The sequence below is a fragment of the Barbus barbus genome (genome assembly GCF_936440315.1).
Source record: "Barbus barbus genome assembly, chromosome: 44".
NCBI classification, from domain to species: domain Eukaryota; kingdom Metazoa; phylum Chordata; class Actinopteri; order Cypriniformes; family Cyprinidae; genus Barbus; species Barbus barbus.
In genome coordinates, this window is record NC_136722.1 from 14,545,140 (window position 1) to 14,570,489 (window position 25,350).

The 25,350-nt window shown below is 36.1% G+C and overlaps 1 protein-coding gene across 1 annotated transcript in view; it reads right to left on the bottom strand.

Annotated features, from left to right (window-relative positions):
- LOC306863040 (mitogen-activated protein kinase kinase kinase 3-like) overlaps window positions 1-25,350 on the bottom strand; it is an 88,562-nt gene that overhangs the window by 7,161 nt on the left and 56,051 nt on the right. Inside the window, exons 11-15 of the mRNA XM_079406196.1 lie at window positions 21,882-21,943; window positions 18,651-18,722; window positions 12,788-12,952; window positions 10,957-11,105; window positions 9,886-10,017 (exon numbers count right to left, since the gene is read on the bottom strand). Of these exons, the coding sequence (XP_079262322.1) occupies window positions 9,886-10,017; window positions 10,957-11,105; window positions 12,788-12,952; window positions 18,651-18,722; window positions 21,882-21,943 (580 nt within the window). The remainder of the gene's footprint in view (window positions 1-9,885; window positions 10,018-10,956; window positions 11,106-12,787; window positions 12,953-18,650; window positions 18,723-21,881; window positions 21,944-25,350) is intronic.

The following is a 25,350-nucleotide window of genomic DNA, read 5'->3' on the forward strand; positions in this document are numbered from 1 at the left end:
GTTTTTTCGCACCTGATTCGGTGAAGTAAATAAGACAGGGTCTCAATACACATTTCCTGATTCAATTTGATTCTGATTCAGTTGTTATGTTTAGAATCCAATTTCAATTCAATTTGATTTGAAACTGATTAATTTGTCTATTTTGCTTACATATAAAAGAAAATTCATTGTTCAAATGGATTCCAAACAGTAACTCATCTTTTCATTACAAGAATTGGCTCATAAGCGTTGTCTCAAGAATCAGGGTGAACTGGTCACACTGTATGTTCTGATTCACTGAAATGAACTGGTTCATAAGAGTCAATTGTTTATTAATCAGGCTGCACTGTTCATGCTGTATGTTTTAATTCACTAAAAAGAACCGGTTCATAAGAGTCATTTATTAATGAATTAGGATACACCAGTCTTACTGTATGTATGACTTATTAAAAGGAAGTAGTTCATAAGAATCATTTGTTCTTGAATCAAGATACACTATTGTTGTATGTTCTGATTTACTAAAAGGAACAGGTTCATACAAGTAATTTATTCTTGAACTAAGAGACACTGGATGTGCTGTATGTTTTGATTCACCAAAAGCATGTGTTTCGTACAAGTCTTTTGTTTATGAATCAGGCTACTCTGGCCATGCTGTATATATTGATTCACTAAAAAGAACCGGTTTATTAGTCATTTGTTCGTGGTTCATAAGAGTCACTTGTTCATAAACCAGATTGTCCATGGACAGTCAATAAGAAGCATATTTTTGTACTGTGTGTTTGGTGAATTTACCCGAAGATGTAACAGTTTTCTTATTCATTCCACAGGATGCATGACGTCTACATTAACTTACACAAATACTGAAAATAAAATAAAAATATAGCTGCGAGCAGCGATGACGGGCCCAAGCCGTCAGCATACGCCACCCCGGTGGCATCGATAAAACGGTGCCCAGCGAGCACAAGCATCACAGTAACCCTCTGGTAGTTTGGTTTTAAGGGATACGGCAATTAAAGGGTTAATCCAAACCATCAACTCTGTGAAACACAGACACACAGAACAACATATAAAACTTTAAATTCTGTGAAAATATATTTTTCATTGGTATTTGATGTTAGTTAATGCATTTACTAATGCTAACAAATGAGAAATTATTATAGTTACCAAAGATTTTAATGATTTATAAGCATTTTTTAATGATTTATTTTTCCATTAACTAACGTGAATAATTTTTTCTAACACAAATGAATAAAGTAAAAAATATATTGTTAATATTTAATGTTATTTGTGAATTAACCAATGTTAAAAACAACATTATTTAACTGTTGTTAATTTACATCATTAATAAATATATACCATTTAATGTTGATCAAAATCAATTCCAAAATGTGTTAATATATTATTACATTTTAAAGTTTTATCTTTTGAACATGACTATTTTTCTAATATTAAAAATATTTTGTTCATTGTAAGTTCATACTATCAATGAAGAATTAACATGCTGTAAAAATATATTTTTCATTGTTAGTTCATGTTAATTAATGCATTCCCTACTGTTAACAAATGAGACTTCATTATAAAGTGTTATCAAAACCTTTAATGCTTTATAAGCATTTTTTAAGGATTTTATTGAGAAGTTTAAACAGACTCTCTCTCTCTCTCTCTCTCCCCCTCCACACTCACTGAACTCACACAGTCAGTCACCCACCCAGTCACCCACCGCACACATTAGAAGCACAGAGACAGGAGAACTCTGATCAATTAAAAAATTTTCTCCTCTCCATAGTGTATTGTAAATTCATGAAATTAATCACATATCCTCAGACGGTCTTGTTCTGTGTATGTAATCTTTTATGAAGTGTTTGGAAGCTGCTCTTAAAAGATAAAAAAAAAAAAAAAAAAAGTGTTCTTTTTTACTGTAACTTTAATAAATTGCCATTAAATCACCGTTCAAGATATCCTAAATCAGTCCGCAATGTAGCATCTTCAGTATCTTGGAAGCATGTGAAAAAATGTTTGGTGTGAATTTTTGGTTTCTGCTTGGAGGAGTATGAATTTGTTTACAGCCCGTTTTAAAAAAAAAAAACACATAAAAAAAAAAATTGCCGATTTCCTGTTGGTCGTAGCTAATGACTGTAAATTAGAAAGTTGTCCGGATTAATAAGAACAATTTATGTACCGAGTTTGGTGTCTGTAGCTATCATTATATATATATATAATCATTAATAATTATATACCATTTAATGTTGATCAATATTAATTCCAAAATGTGTTTATATATTATTACATTTTAAAGTTTATCTTTTGAACATGATTATTTTTCTAACATTAAAAAGATTAATAAATGCTTTAAAAAAAATTGTTCTTTGTTAGTTCATACTATCATGGAAGAATTAACATCCTGTAAAAATATATTTTTCATTGTTAGTTCATGTTAATGCATTTCCTAATGTTAAGAAATGAGACCTTATTATAAAGTGTTATCAAAATCTTTAATGATTTATAAGCATTTTTTAAAGATTTTAAAAAACAGACCCTCTCTCTCTCTTTCTCTCTCTCACCCACTGGCTCAATCCACACAGTCACTCACACAGTCACTCACACCCCACCCCACCCCCACCCCTCACTCAGTAGCAGTGACAGGGAGCTCTCACTCAGAAGCAGGCTGATAGTTTTTTAATTTTCTCCTCTGCATAGTGTATTGTAAATTCATGAAATTAATCACATATCCTCAGACTGTATTGTTCTGTGTATGTAATTTTTTATGAAGTGTTTGGAAGCTGCTCTTAAAAGATAAAAAAAAAAAAAATTCTCTTTTTTACTGTAACTTTAATAAATTTCCATTAAATCATCGTTCAAGATATCCTAAATCCGTCCGCAATTTAGCATCTTCAGTATTTTGGCATCATGATAAAAAATGTTTCGTGTGATTTCCGTGTTTCTGCTTGGAGGAGTATTAATTTGTTTACAGCCCGTTTTTTTTAAAAACCCACATTAAAATAAATATAGCCGACGTCCTGTTGGTCGTAGCTAATGACTGTAAATTAGAAAGTTGTCCAGATTAATAAGAACAATTTATGTACCGAGTTTGGTCTCTGTAGCTAAAACTAACCCCCCCATTTTTGACAAAAGGTGGCGCTATAGAGTGCCTCTTCCACGCCCGTTTATGAGCTTTTTCCAGTGTCTAACTATCATTAATACTGATATGTGTGTTGAGTTTCATGACATTCTAAACATGTTATCTGCCTCAAAATCACCAGAAACGAATTTTCAACTTTGACACGTTGCCATGGCAACATACTTTTAGATATCAATATTCCCTTCACAGTTTTACATCGGCCCTGTTTTGACATTATTCTGGTGAAGTTTGAAGCAAATCGAGGTAAAAGAAGATGCTGAATTCAAAGCATTTTGAAAACGACACACTTCCTGCAGCCAGTTGGTGGCGCTATAACTTTCAGTCATTATAGTCACATCTATCCGATCGGTATCATACAACGAACAAACCACTGGAGTTTGATCTACATCATACAATGTATGTGGACGTTATTAGGCATTTCCTGGGTCTCATTTTTCGCCATAACTTCATCGCCTCGCCACGGGCAAACCGTTCGACATATCAAAAATATCTTCGCAATTTAGCGTCCCCAATGTCTTGAGATCATGTTCACCGAGTTTGGTGGCAATCGTATGGAAATCCTCAGAGGAGTATATCAAATTCCAGAGCATGCGCTTTTTAAACAGCCCTGAATAGCCGACTTCCTGTTGGGCGGAGCCTATGAGATGCTGCGCGAAAGTTGTTCGGCTCAATGAGTTCTATATGTGTACCGAGTTTCATATGAATACGTGCAAGTATGTGTGAGCTATACATCAAGCTTTCTGACAATTTTCCAGGGGGCGCCGTAGAGCCCTTGTGCCACGCCCGGGTCCCAGCCTCTTTGGCGTCCTAATGGCCGCGGATTCCAGCGTGCGTGCCAATTTTCAAGAGTTTTCGGGCACGTTAAGGCCCCCAAAAGTGCCCGGATAGTCGAAATAAAAAATAATAAAAAAAAAAAAATAAAAAAAAAAAAAAATAAATATAGCTGCGAGCAGCGATGACGGGCCCAAGCCGTCAGTGCATACGCCACCCCGGTGGCATCGATAAAACGGTGCCCAGCGAGCACACACATTACAGTAACCCTCTGGCAGTTTGGTTTTAAGGGATACGGCAATTAAAGGGTTAATCCAAACCATCAACTCTGTGAAACACACACACACAGAACAACATATAAAACTTTAAATTCTGTGAAAATATATTTTTCATTGGTAGTTGATGTTAGTTAATGCATTTACTAATGCTAACAAATGAGAAATTATTATAGTTACCAAAGGTTTTAATGATTCATAAGCATTTTTTAATGATTTATTTTTCCATTAACTAACATGAATAATTTACTAACACAAATTAATAAAGTAAAAAATATATTGTTAATATTTAATGTTATTTGTGAATTAACCAATGTTAAAAAACAACATTATTTAACTGTTGTTAGTTAACATCATTAATAATTATATACCATTTAATGTTGATCAATATTAATTCCAAAATGTGCTAATATATTATTAAATTTTAAAGTTTATCTTTTGAACATGACTATTTTTCTAACATTAAAAAGATTAATAAATGCTTTAAAAAAATTGGTCTTTGTTAGTTCATACTATCATGGAAGAATTAACATGCTGTAAAAATATATTTTTCATTATTAGTTCACGTTAATTAATGCATTTCCTAATGTTAAGAAATGAGACCTTATTATAAAGTGTTATCAAAATCTTTAATGATTTATAAGCATTTTTTAAAGATTTTTTTAAGACTCTCTCTTTCTCTCTCTCACCCAGCTCCTCAATCCACACAGTCACTCACACAGTCACTCACACCCCACCCCCACCCCCTCACTCAGCTGCAGGCTGACAGGACCTCTCACTCAGAAGCATTATATCAACTCTCTGATAGTTTTTAAATTTTCTCCTAAGCATAGTGTATTGTAAATTCATGAAATTAATCACATATCCTCAGACTGTATTGTTCTGTGTATGTAATTTTTTATGAAGTGTTTGGAAGCTGCTCTTAAAAGATAAAAAAAAAAAGTTTTCTCTTTTTTACTGTAACTTTAATAAATTGCCATTAAATCATCGTTCAAGATATCCCAAATCCGTCCGCAATTTAGCATCTTCAGTATTTTGGCGTCATGAGAAAAAATGTTTGGTGTGATTTACGTGTTTCTGTTTGCAGGAGTATGAATTTGTTTACAGCCTGTTTTTAAAAAAAACCCACATTAAAATAAATATAGCCGACGTCCTGTTGGTCGTAGCTAATGACTGTAAATTAGAAAGTTGTCCGGATTAATAAGAACAATTTATGCACTGAGTTTGGTGTCTGTAGCTAAAACTAACCCCCCCATTTTTGACAAAAGGTGGCGCTATAGAGTGCCTCTTCCACGCCCGTTTATGAGCTTTTTACAGTGTCTAACTATCATTAATACTGATATGTGTGTTGAGTTTCATGACATTCTAAACATGTTATCTGCCTCAAAATCACCAGAAACGAATTTTCAACTTTGACACGTTGCCATGGCAACATACTTTTAGATATCAATCTTCCCTTCACAGTTTTACATCGGCCGTGTTTTGACATTATTCTGGTGAAGTTTGAAGCAAATCGAGTAAAAATAAGATGCTGAATTCAAAGCATTTTGAAAACGACACACTTCCTGCAGCCAGTTGGTGGCGCTATAACTTTCAGTCATTATAGTCACATCTATCCGATCGGCATCATACAACGAACAAATCACTGAAGTTTGATCTACATCATACAATGTATGTGGACGTTATTAGGCATTTCCTGGGTCTCATTTTTCGCCATAACTTCATCGCCTCGCCATGGGCAAACCGTTCGACATATCAAAAATATCTTCGCAATTTAGCGTCCCCAATGTCTTGAGATCATGTTCACCAAGTTTGGTAGCAATCGTATGGAAATCCTCAGAGGAGTATATCAAATTCCAGAGCATGCACTTTTTAAACAGCCCTGAATAGCCGACTTCCTGTTGGGCGGAGCCCAAGACATGCTGCGTGAAAGTTGTTCAGCTCAATGAGTTCTATATGTGTACCGAGTTTCATATGAATACGTGCAAGTATGTGTGAGCTATACATCAAACTTTCTGACAATTTTCCAGGGGGCGCCGTAGAGCCCCTGTGCCACGCCCGGGTCCCAGCCTCAGCGGCGTCCTAATGGCCGCAGGTTCCAACGTGCGTGCCAATTTTCAAGAGTTTTCGGGCACGTTAAGGCCCCCAAAAGTGCCCGGATAGTCGAAATAAAAAATAAAAAAAATAATAATAAATATAGCTGCAAGCAGCGATGACGGGCCCAAGCCGTCAGCATACGCCACCCCGGTGGCATCGATAAAACGGTGCCCGGTGAGCACACGCATTACAGTAACCCTCTGGCAGTTTGGTTTTAAGGGATACGGCAATTAAAGGGTTAATCCAAACCATCAACTCTGTGAAACACACACACAGAACAACATATAAAACTTTAAATTCTGTGAAAATATATTTTTCATTGGTAGTTGATGTTAGTTAATGCATTTACTAATGCTAACAAATGAGAAATTATTATAGTTACCAAAGGTTTTAATGATTTATAAGCATTTTTTAATGATTTATTTTTCCATTAACTAACATGAATAATTTTTTTCTAACACAAATGAATAAAGTAAAAAATATATTGTTAATATTTAATGTTATTTGTGAATTAACCAATGTTAAAAAACAACATCATTTAACTGTTGTTAATTTACATCATTAATAAATATATACCATTTAATGTTTAGCAAAATCAATTCCAAAATGTCTTAATATATTATTAAATTTTAAAGTTTTATCTTTTGAACATGACTATTTTTCTAATATTAAAAATATTTTGTTCATTGTTAGTTCGTTGTAAGTTCATACTATCAATGAAGAATTAACATGCTGTAAAAAATATATTTTTCATTGTCAGTTCATGTTAATTAATGCATTCCCTACTGTTAACAAATGAGACTTGATTATAAAGTGTTATCAAAACCTTTAATGCTTTATAAGCATTTTTTAAGGATTTTATTGAGAATTTTAAACAGACCCTCCCTCTCTCTCTCTCTCTATCTCTCTCTCTCTCTCTCTCTCTCTCTCCCCCTCCACACTCACTGAACTCACACAGTCAGTCACCCACCCAGTCACCCACCGCACACATTAGGAGCGCAGTGACAGGAGATCTCTGATAGTTTTTAAATTTTCTCCTCTCCATAGTGTATTGTAAATTCATGAAATTAATCACATATCGTCAGACTGTATTGTTCTGTGTATGTAATTTTTTATGAAGTGTTTGGAAGCTGCTCTTAAAAGATAAAAAAAAAAGTTTTCTCTTTTTTCTGTAACTTTAATAAGTTGCCATTAAAACACCGTTCAAGATATCCTAAATCCGTCCGCAATTTAGCATCTTCAGTATTTTGGCATCATGAGAAAAAATGTTTGGTGTGATTTCTGTGTTTCTGCTTGAAGGAGTATTAATTTGTTTACAGCCTGTTTTTAAAAAAAACCCACATTAAAATAAATATAGCCGACTTCCTGTTGGTCGTAGCTAATGTCTGTAAATTAGAAAGTTGTCCGGATTAATAAGAACAATTTATGTACCGAGTTTGGTGTCTGTAGCTATCATTATATATATATATATATAATCATTAATAATTATATACCATTTAATGTTGATCAATATTAATTCCAAAATGTGTTAATATATTATTAAATTTTAAAGTTTATCTTTTGAACATGACTATTTTTCTAACATTAAAAAGATTAATAAATGCTTTAAAAAAAACTGTTCTTTGTTAGTTCATACTATCATGGAAGAATTAACATGCTGTAAAAATATATTTTTCATTGTTAGTTCACGTTAATTAATGCATTTCCTAATGTTAAGAATTGAGACCTTATTATAAAGTGTTATCAAAATCTTTAATGATTTATAAGCATTTTTTAAAGATTTTAAAAAACAGACCCTCTCTCTCTCTTTCTCTCTCTCACCCAGCTCCTCAATCCACACAGTCACTCACACCCCACCCCACCCCCACCCCTCACTCAGCTGCAGGCTGACAGGACCTCTCACTCAGCTGCAGGCTGACAGGGATCTCTCACTCAGAAGCAGTATATCAACTCTCTGATAGTTTTTAAATTTTCTCCTAAGCATAGTGTATTGTAAATTCATGAAATTAATCACATATCCTCAGACTGTATTGTTCTGTGTATGTAATTTTTTATGAAGTGTTTGAAAGCTGCTCTTAAAAGATAAAAAAAAAAAAAAAATCTCTTTTTTACTGTAACTTTAATAAATTGCCATTAAATCATCGTTCAAGATATCCTAAATCCGTCCGCAATTTAGCATCTTCAGTATTTTGGCATCATGATAAAAAATGTTTGGTGTGATTTCCTTGTTTTTGCTTGGAGGAGTATTAATTTGTTTACAGCCCGTTTTTTAAAAAAACCCACATTAAAATAAATAATGCCGACTTCCTGTTGGTCGTAGCTAATGACTGTAAATTAGAAAGTTGTCCGGATTAATAAGAACAATTTATGTACCGAGTTTGGTGTCTGTAGCTAAAACTAACCCCCCCATTTTTGACAAAAGGTGGCGCTATAGAGTGTCTCTTCCACGCCCGTTTATGAGCTTTTTCCAGTGTCTAACTATCATTAATACTGCTATGTGTGTTGAGTTTCATGACATTCTAAACATGTTATCTGCCTCAAAATCACCAGAAACGAATTTTCAACTTTGACACGTTGCCATGGTAACATAATTTTAGATATCAATATTCCCTTCACAGTTTTACATCGGCCGTGTTTTGACATTATTCTGGTGAAGTTTGAAGCAAATCGAGTAAAAATAAGATGCTGAATTCAAAGCATTTTGAAAACGACACACTTCCTGCAGCCAGTTGGTGGCGCTATAACTTTCAGTCATAATAGTCACATCTATCCGATCGGCATCACACAACGAACAAATCAATGAAGTTTGATCTACATCATACAATGTATGTGGACGTTATTAGGCATTTCCTGTGTCTCATTTTTCGCCATAACTTCATCGCCTCGCCACGGGCAAACCGTTCGACATATCAAAAATATCTTCGCAATTTAGCGTCCCCAATGTCTTGAGATCATGTTCACCGAGTTTGGTGGCAATCGTATGGAAATCCTCAGAGGAGTATATCAAATTCCAGAGCATGCGCTTTTTAAACAGCCCTGAATAGCCGACTTCCTGTTGGGCGGAGCCTAAAACATGCTGTGCGGAAGTTGTTCAGCTCAATGAGTTCTATATGTGTACCGAGTTTCATATGAATACGTGCAAGTATGTGTGAGCTATACATCAAGCTTTCTGACAATTTTGCAGGGGGCGCCGTAGAGCCCCTGTGCCACGCCCGGGTCCCAGCCTCAGCGGCGTCCTAATGGCCGCAGGTTCCAATGTGTGTGCCAATTTTCAAGAGTTTTCGGGCACGTTAAGGCCCCCAAAAGTACCCGGATAGTCGAAATAAAAAATAATAAAAAAAATAATAATCCTTAGAAGAACAATAGGGCCCTGCGCCTTACTGGCTTGGGCCCTAATAAAAATAATAATCCTTAGAAAAACAATAGGGCCCTGCGCCTTACTGGCTTGGGCCCTAATAATCCTTAGAAGAACAATAGGGCCCTGCGCCTTACTGGCTTGGGCCCTAAATAGACACTGAGGGGCTGAATCTAATGTGTGTGAGTCATTCTAAAAGCAAACATCTCCAAATCCCTCCAATGAGCTGCATCAACACAGAGCAAACACAAACATAACTGTATACACACCCCGGGCATGAATTCCACAAAGATGGACAGCTTTTTCTGCACCGGATCACGCAAACAGCCGTAGTACTGCACGATACGGTCGTGATGCAGATTCTTCAAGAGCTGGATCTCACACTCCAGTGCATTCACTTCCTGTGGAGACAGACAAGAGACAAGTAAGCATAACAGCTCTACAAAGCATAAATGCTAGGGCTGGGTAAAAATATCGATATTTTTCCCATCAAACCTTCATCTGTACATAGGACACATGCACATTCACAGTTCTGTCTATGGTCATGTCTCTTTTCTGTATATTTTTATTTTTATTACTATTGTTATCCTTAATTATTGTATATTCTCTTCATTAGTGTTCTTTATCACCTTAATTATATGTTGTCTGCACTATGTTTGTACTTTCTGTACTGGTAGCTCATAACACCAAGACAAATTCCTTGTGTGTGCAAACACACTTGGCAATAAAGCTCTTTCTGATTCTGATTCTGATATCTCTATCGATCGGACAATTTTACTAAATAATCATAACTTATTTTTTACATTTACCTCAGAAAAAAAAAACATATTCGTGACCATAAACTCATTAGTCAGATAGAAAAATAAACTGTAGAGAGGGGCATTTTGCTAAATATATGCACTATATAACATTTTCATTATAATTTTTTACTGTTCTTCAGTGTTTAATTTATGTTTGAATAAATCCATCAAGTTGTTGTCACAATTAAAATTTTTATATTTCAAAAAAACAAATTGAAGTATAAATATTATTATGAAATTGTAGCTTTATTATTTTAAACACTTAATTTCGTGTATTTTTAGCAGTTGTGTATTAGCCTACAAATCGATCAATTTTAACCTTCAATATTATAGTAATGAGGTACCAACTGACTCTCATGTATATTTTACAGCATTAGTTGAGAGATTTTTTTTTTCCTTGAGAAAATTTAGCATGTACTGTACCTGATATGTCTCCAAAATAATCGATATTGAATCGAAAACTTGAATTGAATCGTGAAATTTGTGTCAAAACCCAGTCCTAATAAATCCTGTCATTATCTGAGTCCACATCACACTTACCTTGCTGGTCTCCTGACACTCAGGGTCAAAGGGCACCTGCTTGGCCGCCAGCTCACGTCCCGTGTCAGCATCGTAGCAGAGGTAGACCTCGCCGAACGCTCCACGACCGAGCATTTTCCCCTGACGCCAGTTTACAGGAGCCCTTGGGGCTGAGGAGGGTAAAAAGAAACAAACCACGTTAACCTCACCAGCAAACCGCAGACTGTAACTTAAACCAGACCAAATCACACACACAGACTCGCTGACGACTCCGAGTCAAACCGCAACTGTATAACTATACAGATTTACACTTTCAGATTTATTTGCAACTGTTTCCCTCTCAGGCAATAAACTAGGATTTAAATGAACAGAGAGGCAGACAGTGAACTATCGGCAGTCGCTGCAACTTATTCAAGACTAAATATTAAACACCTGAATATTACTTCTTTAAATCAAGGCCGCATCGAACTGAAGCAAATCCTTCAGGGTTTTTTTTTTAACACTCTAATACAACATCTTGTGTTTGGCAATATCTGAATCTCTTTTTTTATGGCTCTCTCATGACTGATTGCTATCATGAGCCACACACATAATAATAATCTGTGTCTGCTGCTATTGTTCTATAAACATGCTGTATGGATCTAATCACAGACAGATGAACTTCAAGTCTGGATGCAGTTAAACTACACCCAAGTCTGAGAAATACCAGTCACCAGCCAAGATTTACGCATCTCTCAGACTCATTTCCCACTTATTCTATGACGGACACTTTTGCGTCAGCATTTACGATGATTTTAATCAGCTTAGTGTTCCTATAATGACATTTGACACAAAGCTATCTGAATAGTTTATAGAGGCACTGGGAGGAAAGAACCCGCAGGCAGACAGTAGAGATTAGCATCCATGTTCATATGTCAAACTCAGGCGCCCCTCCTGGATTCCTCGGGAGGAAATGGAGCTGATTAAAGAACCTGTTTGCAGACTGCAGAGCTCAAACGCACAAGAGCACAGCACAAACCACGCAGAGCCGGGTTTATTCATTATCTCTAATAGAAGCGGGAAGTATGAACAAAATCGAACGGTAACAATGTGTTTATAATTATAGTTTCTTTCTCTGTGATTAAAGCTAACTTCTAATGAACAAGATTCCAATTTATTTAAATTTGTTTCGTTATCACGTCCATTTCCCTTGCACATTCTTAAATACAACAAACTTCTTGTCGCTAATGCTGTAAATTATACAGGACGGCGTTTTAGACTGATTCAAACGGTTAACTCAAAGGAAATTAAAATCCTTTACATCTAGTCATGAAATGAAGCAGCTTGTTTCCGCTAAAAGGACTACACTAGTGTCGTTGTATGATTTTGGTTCCTTAAAATAAACAGTTCATAAGAGTCACTGGCTTGTGAATCAGACTACACTGGCCAAGCTGTATCCTTCTGATTCCCTAAAGACAACAGTTCATAAAAATCACTTGCTTGTGATTGGATTTAACTGATAATGTTATTTTTTGCATGCCGCCTGCAAGGACAATTCAATAGAAAGAAGTTTTTTGTCATTATTTACTGTTACAGTCTTTTTTATCATGCTACATTCGATATACACATCAAACTCACATTGACAATCAGATTAAATATGATTTATTTTGCTGTTGTGCTACAGATTCAGCTGCAGCAGATGGTACATAAAAAACAGTGCAGCCCTACTTATGCACTGAGAAAATGTTCATGGTTACGCTACAACCAGACACTTCTGGTCTGAAGGCAAGTGTGTAAATATGCTTTATGTCATTTTCTTTTCTAATGGTCTGCATAAGTGTCCTCGTATGTGTATGCACGTATGTGTTCTTACATTTAGGAGTGTTGTGTTGGCTGTTTTTCTCAGTCCAACTGATGGAGTGCAGATCTCCACTGTACAGCAAGGTGCTTTCTCCATTATAGCTGCGTGTACGGCTGGACGGGACCAGCTGAAACAGGTTCTCTTGAGGCATAAAGCTTCGAGGGAAGGTCCTTCGACCTGGATGCAAACACATATTTTAGGCGCACATGATACATAATACAAGTACACCTTAAGAGTTTCGACCAATAAACTTCCATGATCTTTTTGGAGACTTTCCCATTTTTTTCTATTACTGTATACCGAGTTCATAAAATCTGTATTAAAAAGTTATATATAAAATTGTTCATTTTTAATATTTTTTGAAATCACAATTTTAAATTTGTTTGATATTTCCAGGTTTCCCACTTTTAATATACAGTGCATGTGTGCACATTTAATTTTCAAGTTTATTTTTTTAATTTCTATAGAATGGCACTAACAACATCTAGATCGTAGGTTTGACTCCCAGGGAACACACATGATACATTGTTACCTTAAAAACACTCAAATCCGCTTTGGTATAAGCATCTACCAAATGCATAAATAACTTTCCCTATAAACTAATTAAATCTTTGCAGAATTCAGTTGTTCTGAATCATCTCTTCATGCTTTAAGGCACATGTAATCAACATGTCCAAACATCTTTATATTCCTCTTCCTCCGATTCCCTAACTTTATCTCTCTCTCATGCTCTTCTTTTCCTTCGTCTCTCACTTCCTCCATCAACCTTTCCACAAGGCAGGAAGCTCCTCTCAGTACAGTGTTCTGCAACAGTCAGTGTGCCCCATCAGGGGAAACACAAATAAAACACACTCAATCACACACACACACACACTAGGTCTTTAATACATTTCTCCAGTTCTGGGGAAACTCAAATCATGTTGGCCATATGCACATCTTTATCTGTCTCCAGCACTGCACAGAATGTAAGGAATTTGTAATATCCCTGTTGAAAATATCAGCACCTGTGTAACAGCATCAAATTAGCATAAACTAGCCTTCTAGATGGAAATGGGTTTTGTATTTTGGTTGTGTCAGACTAACAATTTATGGATGTAGGCTGCAAGCACATGTTTAATTCCAAGTAGGAGAATCAGCAAGAACACCAGAGGGACGGTGTATGCAATTAGTGAATTGTGACTTGCTTTGGATAAGAAAGCATCCGCTAAATGTTAACCAAAGAATTAACTTACTAATTAGGCGCTCTGAGAATTGAGGAGATAAAAACCAGACTGGATTTTTTGCTCTTAACACCAGTTTTTATGCAAACTTGCATCGTTGCTTTGTGAAAAAAATTATGGTGTAATTATAAAAGAGAAACAAAACATATGTGATACCATTTGTTTAGAATAAATTCATCAAACTCAGACAGAAACAACTAACTTTCATTGGTGACCCTGGGCCACAAAACTTAAGTCTTAAGTGTCAATTTTTCAAAATTGAGATTAATACATCACCTGAAAGCCGAATAAATAAGCTTTCCATTGATGTATGGTTTTTGTTAGGATAGGACAATATTTGGCCGAGATACAACTATTTGAAAATCTGGAATCTGAAGGTGCAAAAAACTCTAAATATTGAGAAAATCGCCTTTAAAGCTGTCCAAATGAAGTTCTTAGCAATGCATATTACTAATCAAAAATTAAGTTTTGATACATTAACGGTAAGAAATGTACAAAATATCTTTATGGAACATGATCTTTACTTAATATCCTAATGATTTTTGGCGTAAAAAAAAAAATCGTTAATTTTGACACACAATGCATTTTTGGGCTATTGCTACAAATATACCCCAGCAACTTAAGACTGGTTTTGTGGTCCAGGGTCACATTGCATTTTCAGAAATGATTTTGGGGAAAAATATACCAATAAACAATAAATAATTACATTATAAATTAAATACCTTTTCAGCATCATGTGCTTATTTATTCAACTAGATTTACAGTCAGGTCCATAAATATTGGGATATCGACACAATTCTAACATGTTTGGCTCTATACACCACCACAATGGATTTCAAATGAAACGAACAAGATGTGCTTTAACTGCAGACTGTCAGCTTTAATTTGAGGATATTTACAGGGACCAAAAGTAATGGGACAGAATAATAATCATAAATCAAACTTTCACTTTTTAATACTTGGTTGCAAATCCTTTGCAGTCAATTACAGCCTGAAGTCTGTAACGCATAGACATCACCAGACGCTGGGTTTCATCCCTGGTGATGCTCTGCCAGGCCTCTACTGCAACCGTCTTCAGTTCCTGCTTGTTCTTGGGGCATTTTCCCTTCAGTTTTGTCTTCTGCAAGTGAAATGCATGCTCAATCGGATTCAGGTCAGGTGATTGACTTGGCCATTGCATAACAGTCCACTTCTTTCCCTTCAAAAACTCTTTGGTTGCTTTTGCACTATGCTTTGGGTCATTGTCCATCTGGACTGTGAAGCGCCGTCCAGTGAGTTCTGAAGCATTTGGCTGAATATGAGCAGATGATATTGCCCGAAACACTTCAGAATTCATCCTGCTGCTTTTGTCAGCAGTCACATCATCAATAAATACAAGAGAACCAGCTCCACTGGCAGCCATACATGCCCACGCCATGACACTACCACCACCATGCTTCACTGATGAGGTGGTATGCTTAGGATCATGAGCAGTTCCTTTCCTTCTCCATACTCTTCTCTTCCCATCACTCTGCTACAAGTTGATCTTGGTCTCATCTGTCCATTGGATGTTGTTCCAGAACTGTGAAGGCTTTTTTAGATGTCGTTTGGCAAACTCTAATCTGGCCTTCCTGTTTTTGAGGCTCACCAATGGTTTACATCTTGTGGTGAACCCTCTGTATTCTCTCTGGTGAAGTCTTCTCTTGATTGTTGACTTTGACACACATACACCTACCTCCTGGAGAGTGTTCTTGATCTGGCCAACTGTTGTGAAGGGTGTTTTCTTCACCAAGGAAAGAATTCTTCGGTCATCCACCACAGTTGTTTTCCGTGGTCTTCCAGGTCTTTTGGTGTTGCTGAGCTCACCGGTGCGTTCCTTCTTTTTAAGAATGTTCCAAACAGTTGTTTTGGCCACGCCTATTGTTTTTGCTATCTCTCTGATGGGTTTGTTTTGTTTTTTCAGCCTAATGATGGCTTGCTTCACTGATAGTGACAGCTCTTTGGATCTCATCTTGACAGTTGACAGCAACAGATTCCAAATGCAAATAGCACACTTGAAATGAACTCTGGACCTTTTATCTGCTCATTGTAATTGGGATAATGAGGGAATAACACACACCTGGCCATGGAACAGCTGAGAAGCCAATTGTCCCATTACTTTTGGTCCCTTAACAAGTGGGAGGCACATATGCAAACTGTTGAAATTCCTACACCGTTCACCTGATTTGGATGTAAATACCCTCAAATTAAAGCTGACAGTCTGCAGTTAAAGCACATCTTGTTCGTTTCATTTGAAATCCATTGTGGTGGTGTATAGAGCCAAAAAATTTAGAATTGTGTCGATGTCCCAATATTTATGGACCTGACTGTACATTTAAAGGCAGGGTAAGCAATTTCTGGAAGCCAATGTTGATATTTGAAATCACCAAAACAAACACGCCCCTACCCCAAAAGGGTCTCGCCCCTGTTTTGATAGATCCGCCCCACATACGTATATGTAGCCGACGCAACCCAGGCAACGATTAGTTCTGTGAAACAAACGCCGCTTTTCCACCAAAATTACCTGGAACAATATGTCCCAGGAACTTTTTTTCCCCCAGACCTGTTGCTGTCTGCGTTTCATCGAGGTCTAAACTACCGAGAAGATTAGGCAAATAGTCTGGTGACATAAAGTTAGGTTTGCGCACGTTTCTTAATTCCAAGTACATGTCGGACTTGCATCCTTGGTAGTTCGGACTTCACGAGTTAAACTCGGGAGTGTGAGCTCCCGCGGAGGAACGACGCAAGTCCAGTAATTCTGCAAAGAGCAGCGTACTTGATAATGTCGGTCAGCTCGCCTTGTATTTACAGACGAAACATATCAAACATTGCCACTTTTCGTTTTTATTTAAACATATTAATAGAACAATAGAATAAAGACCAAAGATTACCTGTTAGATTTACCCAAAACTAATGATATCTTAAGTTTATCCACTACAGAGACATCAGAGCCAGCGGCAAATGTCAGAAGGACTAGCCGAGGTTATGCTCCTCTCTTCGGGATACATGAGCACTGAGCGCCCAGTGAACGCGTGGAGCTCACAGCTCTGAAATCGGCAAAGCACATTTTCAAATAGGTGCTGTTTTTATAAATAAACCACAGATTTGAGTTTTAAACAACTACATTCTCGGCTGAAATACACGCGTCCAGTGTAGGCAGACTTCAGCTGTTGTCCGGTGTAGACACGGTTGCTCACCTATCGAGAAGAAACAACCTCGGCATCCGATCGCAGGCCTTCCGCTCCTTGAGTTCTCTCCAGCGCTGGAAAGCTGATCCGATATTTACACGGGTCCTACTTCTTGCCTTATCATTCCGCAAAGGTTTTCATCTTTTGTTTTTTATCCACCATCTCAATTTTTCTGTTGCTAGGCTCGCTGTTCACTGAACGCTCTCTCCTCGACATCACGAGTAGACACACCCCTTACTGCTGATTGGCTACAAGTTTGTTTTGGGACTCTGCCCCGACTCAGTTTTCTAAAATGTTTTTGAAAAATTGCATACCCTGCCTTTAAGCTCTCAGTTAAGTCTCATATTTAAAAAACTTGATTAATAAAGTTCAAAATAATTAATGACATACACAGTCGTTGTTTTGTCCTGTTAACTGTCGGTTCCACTTTTTGAGTATAGGCCTGAAAATGACATTTCCAACTTAAATTGTTATAAATTTTGAATGGTTTGGAGCATATACTTAAGGTTGGTCTCTTTTTAAAGAAGACACTTAGCAGATTATTGTAGAGGTAAAAAAGTTATTAAAAAAGTATATTACAAAAAAGTTATGGAAGTTTTAGTTTACGGAAAAATAAATAAAAAATTTAAATATTTATATTTTATATAAAATATATATTTTACAAAACATGTTTTACTCTAAAACGGCTAGAAAATCAAAAATAAAAATCTGAAGAAGTTGTGTTCCAAATTTGAGGTTGATATCTCAAAAAATTAGCTTTCAGTGAAATTTTGTTTCGGCGTAGTACCAAGCTTTTCCACTAGATGACCATCAAACCCCATTAGTAACCATATGGTTTGAGTGATCTGAAACACGTTTTTCCTTACTTTTCTCAATATTTATAACGTAGACATCACATTCAGAAGTACTAAGGGCAGTAGGGCAGTATTTGATTTCAATTCAACCTCTAAAAAACACATAAAAGACATGCGACAAGAACCCTGGACGTACGTTATAGCTCATGCTGCATCAAAAATTGAGAACCTATTGTTTTTTCTTTATATTCGAAACACTTTTAGACCTTTTTTTCTCAAAAAATAGAATGAATGTTATCTTTTGAACACTTGACATGAACATGAATGGCTGATTTTTCATGATTTTATATATGTATCACTATTTCAAAGTAAAGGTCAGTTCTCGCTCTGAGTCTGATGACTACTCTTCTTACAAATTAATAAATTACGGTTGCTCTGTAAAATATTTCACAAATCAGTCACCAAATATGAAAACTAGAGTCTTTAAGCTTTCAAACGATATATAGTTTGTCAAGATTGGTTTAGGTTCAGACTAAGATATTACTGTTTAAATCATGTAATGGCAAGTGGGCCCACCTGTGGGCCTGTGACAGTTAACAGGTTAATTATAAATAGCACAGTTACATACACATTGTTCTGGTAAAGGACAGCTTACCGTCACCGTAGTCTTTACTGCGACTGGACATGTGGAACTGGCGTGGGAAGGTCCCATGTTTCCCGTGACGCCCTGCAGGTGGAGCAGTTATATACACCGGTTAGACACATGCTTGACATGACCAATGGTTTACAAACAAGCATTTTATCTTCATTCACAGAAAACAGCAAATATTGATAATGAAACTGATAGAGTATTTGATATTAAGATACGTGACTATGTCTGCAGTCGCTGAATAAACTGTGAGGGAAACCTCATAAAATCAGATAAGCAGGGCCTGATGTAGTGAGGAGCTCTTTAACACAGGCCAGGGCACTTCATTCATTCAAAGCGACAAAATCTAGAACACTCCCATAATAAACAACTGAGCTGTCTACTGCACTACAGAGCAGACGGCTATGAGACTGAATTTAAGGACATGTCCATCTTATGTGAAAATGGTTAAATTTGGTTCAATCTCACAAAAACTCAGGAAATGTCCAATGTATATATAAACAATTATTAGTAGTCTACTGTAATGCAAAAAAAAATCTTATTTGCATTAATGTAATGCAAAATCTTAATTAAATACATAAAATAATACATTTGGATAAATCTCACACACAAAAAAAGGAAATTTCCCAGGTATATTTCATAGATTTCACCCCAATATATAATCTCCGTAATAAGAAAGAGATTTTTTCCATTCTAATAGATTACTAAAACACACACACACTAGAGGGTGACACGGGAGTGGATTTTCAAACCTCTCCCGTCCCAATCCCACGAAAAAAATGGTGGAAAATCCCGTCTCGTTACAATCCCAGAAGAATGACTCCCATTCCCTCCCACTCCCTTGTTGTGTTTTTTTGGCCGGAATCTGTAAGTTACAGTCAAAATAAAATACAGATCACAGCGTGCCCACCTTAGTTGAATAAAAATCCAAAATGTAGTTTTTTGTTATTATATTCAACTGAAAGCCAGCTTAAACAATGCACAGTGCATTGCACACACATTAAATTTCATGTAAATCATCCATGCTAACACACGTTTTCTATTTGAATTTTTTTCATTTGAAAGTAGACATTTCACTATAGTACTAATAAAAAAATCTGGATTAATTTATGTATTACATTATGTATGGTATTTATGTATTACAGTTGTTTTTACCCCCATAAAATTACATGGAATTTGGCAAAAAAAATGTGTTTAATTGTCATTAAAAATAATTTTGAGACATGCATTAAATATAAACACTGTGATGTAGTGTCATGCTAGAGGCTTTGTTTTGAGTAAATTCATTAAAAGTAATAATAATAATACATTGTTTCTTTTAATAATTTAAATTGTAAAAAAAAAGAAAAAAAAGAATTGACAAAAAAGTTATTAACGGTCAAGAAAATAATGTCAAAAAAGCTATGTTCCTCAAATAATATAATGCAGGCATTATGAATCACCCATTTGTCCTCTAAATAAAGATTTAATAAAAAAAATATTAGAATATAAGAAAGAAAGTGGGGGATATAAAGAACAGGAAGGGAAAGAATGAGCAGGACAGAGTAAGTGGCTGTGCGTAAACACAAGCAGCCGACCCTGACTAGCTCGGAGGGCTGCTTGCTTAAAACAAGAGTGCTGCGTTCTGATGCCGTATGCAATTGAAAACAGCTGTTCAGCAAGTCGACTGCCTCCCCATGTGCTGTTTGCAGCTCATCTCCCAGGGAGACCCAGTGATTTGCTCTGTTTAGAAGCAGAGAGGAAAAATCTACTCACAAGACCAGAGGAAAAAAAACGGCCTGCTCTCTATGGAGAAATCCTCAGTGTTGGGGATCTGAATACATGTATGAGTGTGCTTGGCCTTCAATGGAAAGACACGCACGTTGTCAATATCATAGAGCTCTTTTTATTCTTTAAAAGACTGGGATATAAACGGTTTGTGCGTAAAAGGGAAAGTTTCCATGAAAAGTGTTTTTGTGCATGTGTGTGTGACTGGCCTCCCTCTGTTGGGGAAGATTACTATCTCATTATCAGACAGGCCTGCTCTATTTGATCGCCGCTCAAGAGGAAAAACAACAGAGGGAGAGCTGGGCATGAGCGTGAGAGCGAGTGTGACAGAGCAAAGGAGAGACAGAGAATACTAACCAGGGAAGGACATGAGAGAAAATCTCCTGGTTTAACCACTCCAGTAACTTTCAATCTCTCAGCACAGCAGAAGAAAAGGAATGAAAGGGAAAAAGGAGAGAGAAAATCTCATTCTCTCTCCATCGATACAGGTCTATAATTCTGTTCCAAAAACCCAGTGAACTGCCTACACAGACAGACTTATCAAACTGAAAAAAAAATCTATTTCTTAATCAATATTTTTGTCCTTTTAGTTTAAATATCTAAATGTCCTTAAAGCAAGATAAATGTAATGAAAACAAATATTTTACATTGTAATAACATTTTACAATATTACTATTTTCACTGTATTTTGATCAAATAAAGGCAGCATAAATGCAAAATAATTTTTTTGAAACATTAAAAAAATATTATTCCAAAATTTTGACCAGTAGTGTGCATGCATATATATATATATATATATATATATATATATAAATGTTTTTAAATTACATTTTGTTCAATTTATGCTAAAAAAATATACAAAAAAATGGGATAAAGTAAAATGTTTTATAATTAAAAAATATAATATATATTCTTTTTAATTAAGAAAAAATAATAAAACAATACAATAATTTAATTAAATTTATTTTCTATATTATCCTTATTCTAATATTATTATATTATTCTGATATTTAGAATACTATTATACATATCTTTAATTGAACAGAAAATATTAATAAAAATAAACCAACTTAAAATACACAAAAATTCTATAATTATAATACATTTCACATGGAAATCAATGACAGAAATCAATTTTGATTCAAATCTTCCATGCGCTTCAAAAACAACGTCCTGTACAGGGCACTAATGAGGCTCCATTTCTGTTAGGATGCTCCTTTAGAAGATCAAAGCAGCTCACTATGTTTGGGAACAGAGGTACAATCACAGCCACATTCAACAGGACTGCAAATGTAGAGTCTTGTTTTGACGTGACCCCCATTAGCAACACAGAGTGACCACAGTCAATGGCTCAAAGGAAGAACCTTTGGCCTTGTCATAGAGAACCAGCTGTATAAAGGAGCAGAGACCATTAAAACAAGTCCACAGCTCTAAGAGAAATCCACATTCACTTGCTCATGTCAACCTCACCTTTGTATTCATAGTTGAGGTTCAGGTAATTGTTGTCCCGGATTTTCTGGGAGAATGGCGGGCTGTGGAAACACAAGAAGAGAAGGAGGAGAGATGATGGTTTAGTTTTGCTTGTTACTCCCCTGTGTGCAGTGGTGAGGTTGGGCTGCACCTTCTGCCTGGCCTACATTCCTGCACTGCACAGTCCCCGTCGTGCCAATGTGACCGCCTGCCACCTGTCGTTAAGCTGAGATTTTCTTTACCTGATATCTGACCCGACATACTAACGTCTGACTATTCATCGGGGTTTTGTAAACGTTTGAATAGCGCAATGAAAGTGTTGTGAGTCAATCAAATGTAGTGACTCCAAAAAGTATGTGGACATGTAAGCCACCATCTTTTCACTTTGATTTTGCTTTAATGTGGAGTTCACACTAGATTTTTATTATGTGAAAATATTTCAGACCCAAGAACAAATATAAGCAACAGCATTTGATGTCATGCTCCATGGCTTTGGTTTAGAATAATAAAAAAAAACACATTATACTCTATCGTTCAAAAGTTTAGTGTCAGTAAGATTTTTTATTTTTTTTAAAATGTACATTTACTTTACTTTGAATCATTTAGCAGATGATTTTATCCAAAGCGACTCACAAATGAAGACAATGGAAGCAATCAAAATGCAACCCTTCGCAAGTGCTATGACAAGTCTCAGCTAACCTAACACAATACACATAGCAAGTTTCTTTTAAATTATAATAAATCAAAAGAAACCAAATAGATACACTAGAAAAAGAATAGAGAAAACTAGTGTGAAAGGCCTTTTTTAAAGGAAAACAAGCAGTTAGAAAACAAATAAAGCAAGTCTTAAAGGGTAAAGTGTTTTTTTTTTTTATAAAAAAGAAAACAAAAATAGAATAAAATAGAATTAGAATAGAGAATGCTAGAGTTAGAGGGTCAAATAAAGATGGAGGAGATGTATTTTAGCCGTTTCCTGAAGATGGCTAAGGACTCAGCTGCTCGGATTGAGCTGGGCAGGTCATTCCATCAGGAGGGACCAGTTAATTAAATTAATATTAACTGTATTAAGTAAATTAATACTTCTATTCAGCAAGGTTGCATTCAAATGATCAAAAGTGACAGTAAAGACATTTATAATATAACAAAACATTTCTATTTCAAATAAATGCTGTTCTTTTGAACTTTATATTCATCAAAGAAGCCTGAAAAAATATATCATGGTTTCCACAAAAAGCACAATTGTTTTCAACATTGATATTAATCTGAAATGTTTCTTGAGAAGCAAATCAGTATATTATAATTATTTCTGAAGGATCACGTGACACTGAAGACTGGAGTAATGATGCTGAACATTCAGCTTTGCATCACAGGAATAAATTATATTTCAAAATGCATTAAAATAGAAAACTTATTTACATTGCAAAAAAAAATATTTAACAATATTATTATTTTAACAATATTTTATTGCATTTTAATCAAATGAATGCAGCCTTAGCAAGCTTAAGAAGACTTATTTTAAAAAACATTACTGACCCTAAACTTTTCAACAGCAGTATAAAATTAATGATAAAAGTTTTAGATTGAATCCCAAATTCTGACTTTTTTAAAAATGGCATTATATTTTTGCATTTAACTCAACTGCATTTGCATAGCATTAACATTCTTTTCATAAAAAGTATATTTTTGTGTTCTCAAGTTCTCAGCGATGCCTCAGTTACACAGAAAACAGATTCAGAAACAGATTAATCATATTTTCCAGGCAAACAAATGACTAAATCCAATCTGCCATCACACGCTCAGCTGTGGGTAGTTAGGCAGCAAAGGTTATTTTTTGTTTAAATCAATGTGAGCTGTAGCTGGCATTGATTAACAAAACAAAGAGGATGATGTAAAAAAATGACACTGATCTTGCCTCTGCCAATCAAGACGCCCAATCAAGATGTGTGCTTAAAGTCAACATAAATTAGCAAATCGCAACCTTGTTTATTTGAATAATATGCATTTCAGTGTGAAACAGGATAATCAACAAGACTGAAGTGACAAGCAAGACTTGATTTTATCCATTTAAAGGGGCAGGGTCTAATAAGAGGACTTGATGATGTCAGCAGAAATATAAAGTCATTTAAGAGGTGGAGCAACTTGGTATATTTTTTATGAAATATTGCAGGAATAAAATTCACAGAAAAACCTCCAGAGTAAATTAATTTAATTAAGAAAGTCATTAGATACTTAATGTTGACATTAAGTCGGAAGTCGTGGCCTAATGGTTAGAGAGTCGGACTTGTAATCCAAAGGTTGCGGGTTCGAGTCTCAGCCTGGCAGGGATTGTAATTGGGGGGAGTGAATGTCCAGCGCTCTCTCCACCCTCAATACCATGATTGAGGTGCCCTTGAGCAAGGCACCGAACCACCAACTGCTCCCCGGGCGCCGCAGCATAAATGGCTGCCCACTGCTCCGGGTGTGTGTTCACGGTGTGTGTGTTCATTGCTGTGTGTGTGCACGTTGGATGGGTTAAATGCAGAGCACGAATTCCGAGTATGGGTCACCATACTTGGCAGTATGTCACTTCACTTCACTTAAGATGCAAAAAGCCCAGTTTCTGCTCACCTTAAAGGAGCCATTTACTAAAAAAAAAAAAAAAAACGCTTTTTGAACTCTTACAGGCAATGGCAATAAATTAATGTGCAGAGAGACATAAAGTGATTGTTATTGCCCCGACCCCGCTATCCCTGTCGGACGGTGACGTCAGTACGGAGCGGGGGGATCGGCGAGACCCCGGATAATGGGCACACACACACCCGTATGAGGGGAAAAATTTCCATGCACTTATTTCCTGCCATTGTTCTGAGAGCTAAAAGCCAGATAAGGCTCGTGCAGGTAGCATGGCTTTCCTTTCTCTTTCCCTCTCTCTCTCTCTTTCACTTTCCTGTCTTTCATTCTCACTCTTTCTTTCCCCTGTGTTTTTTGTTTCACACTGCATTATTGACCGACACTTTTTATAATAGCACACAGGAAACAGAGAGCAGAATAGATTGGTGAGATCAACCCACTCTCTCTCTCCATCTTCCTCTCTTTCACTCTCATTCGTTCTCCCTCTCTGAGCAGAGCAGAGGCAGCGAGCGATAGCACTGGAATCCAGGCGTCCTGATAAGCAAGCTGTCACCATGGTGACATCAAGGGCTTCCTGGTAGGCCTCTGTGACAACCTGATTCCATTTCTTTTCTGGTTAGCTGGTGCGTTTATCAGATAGCCCTACCCGTAATTACTATAATATACTCATTAAAGGTGAAGTGAGTAATTGTTGGAACATTAAAAAAAACATTCTTCCATTTAAATGCAGAGACAACTATAAAGCATTTTTAGTTTGATTTCATCTAACTACAAGTAGTGACGATACTAAACAACATTTTAGTAATGTGACTGTATTTCTGCTGTTTTTAAAGGGGTCATCGGATGCAAAATTCACTTT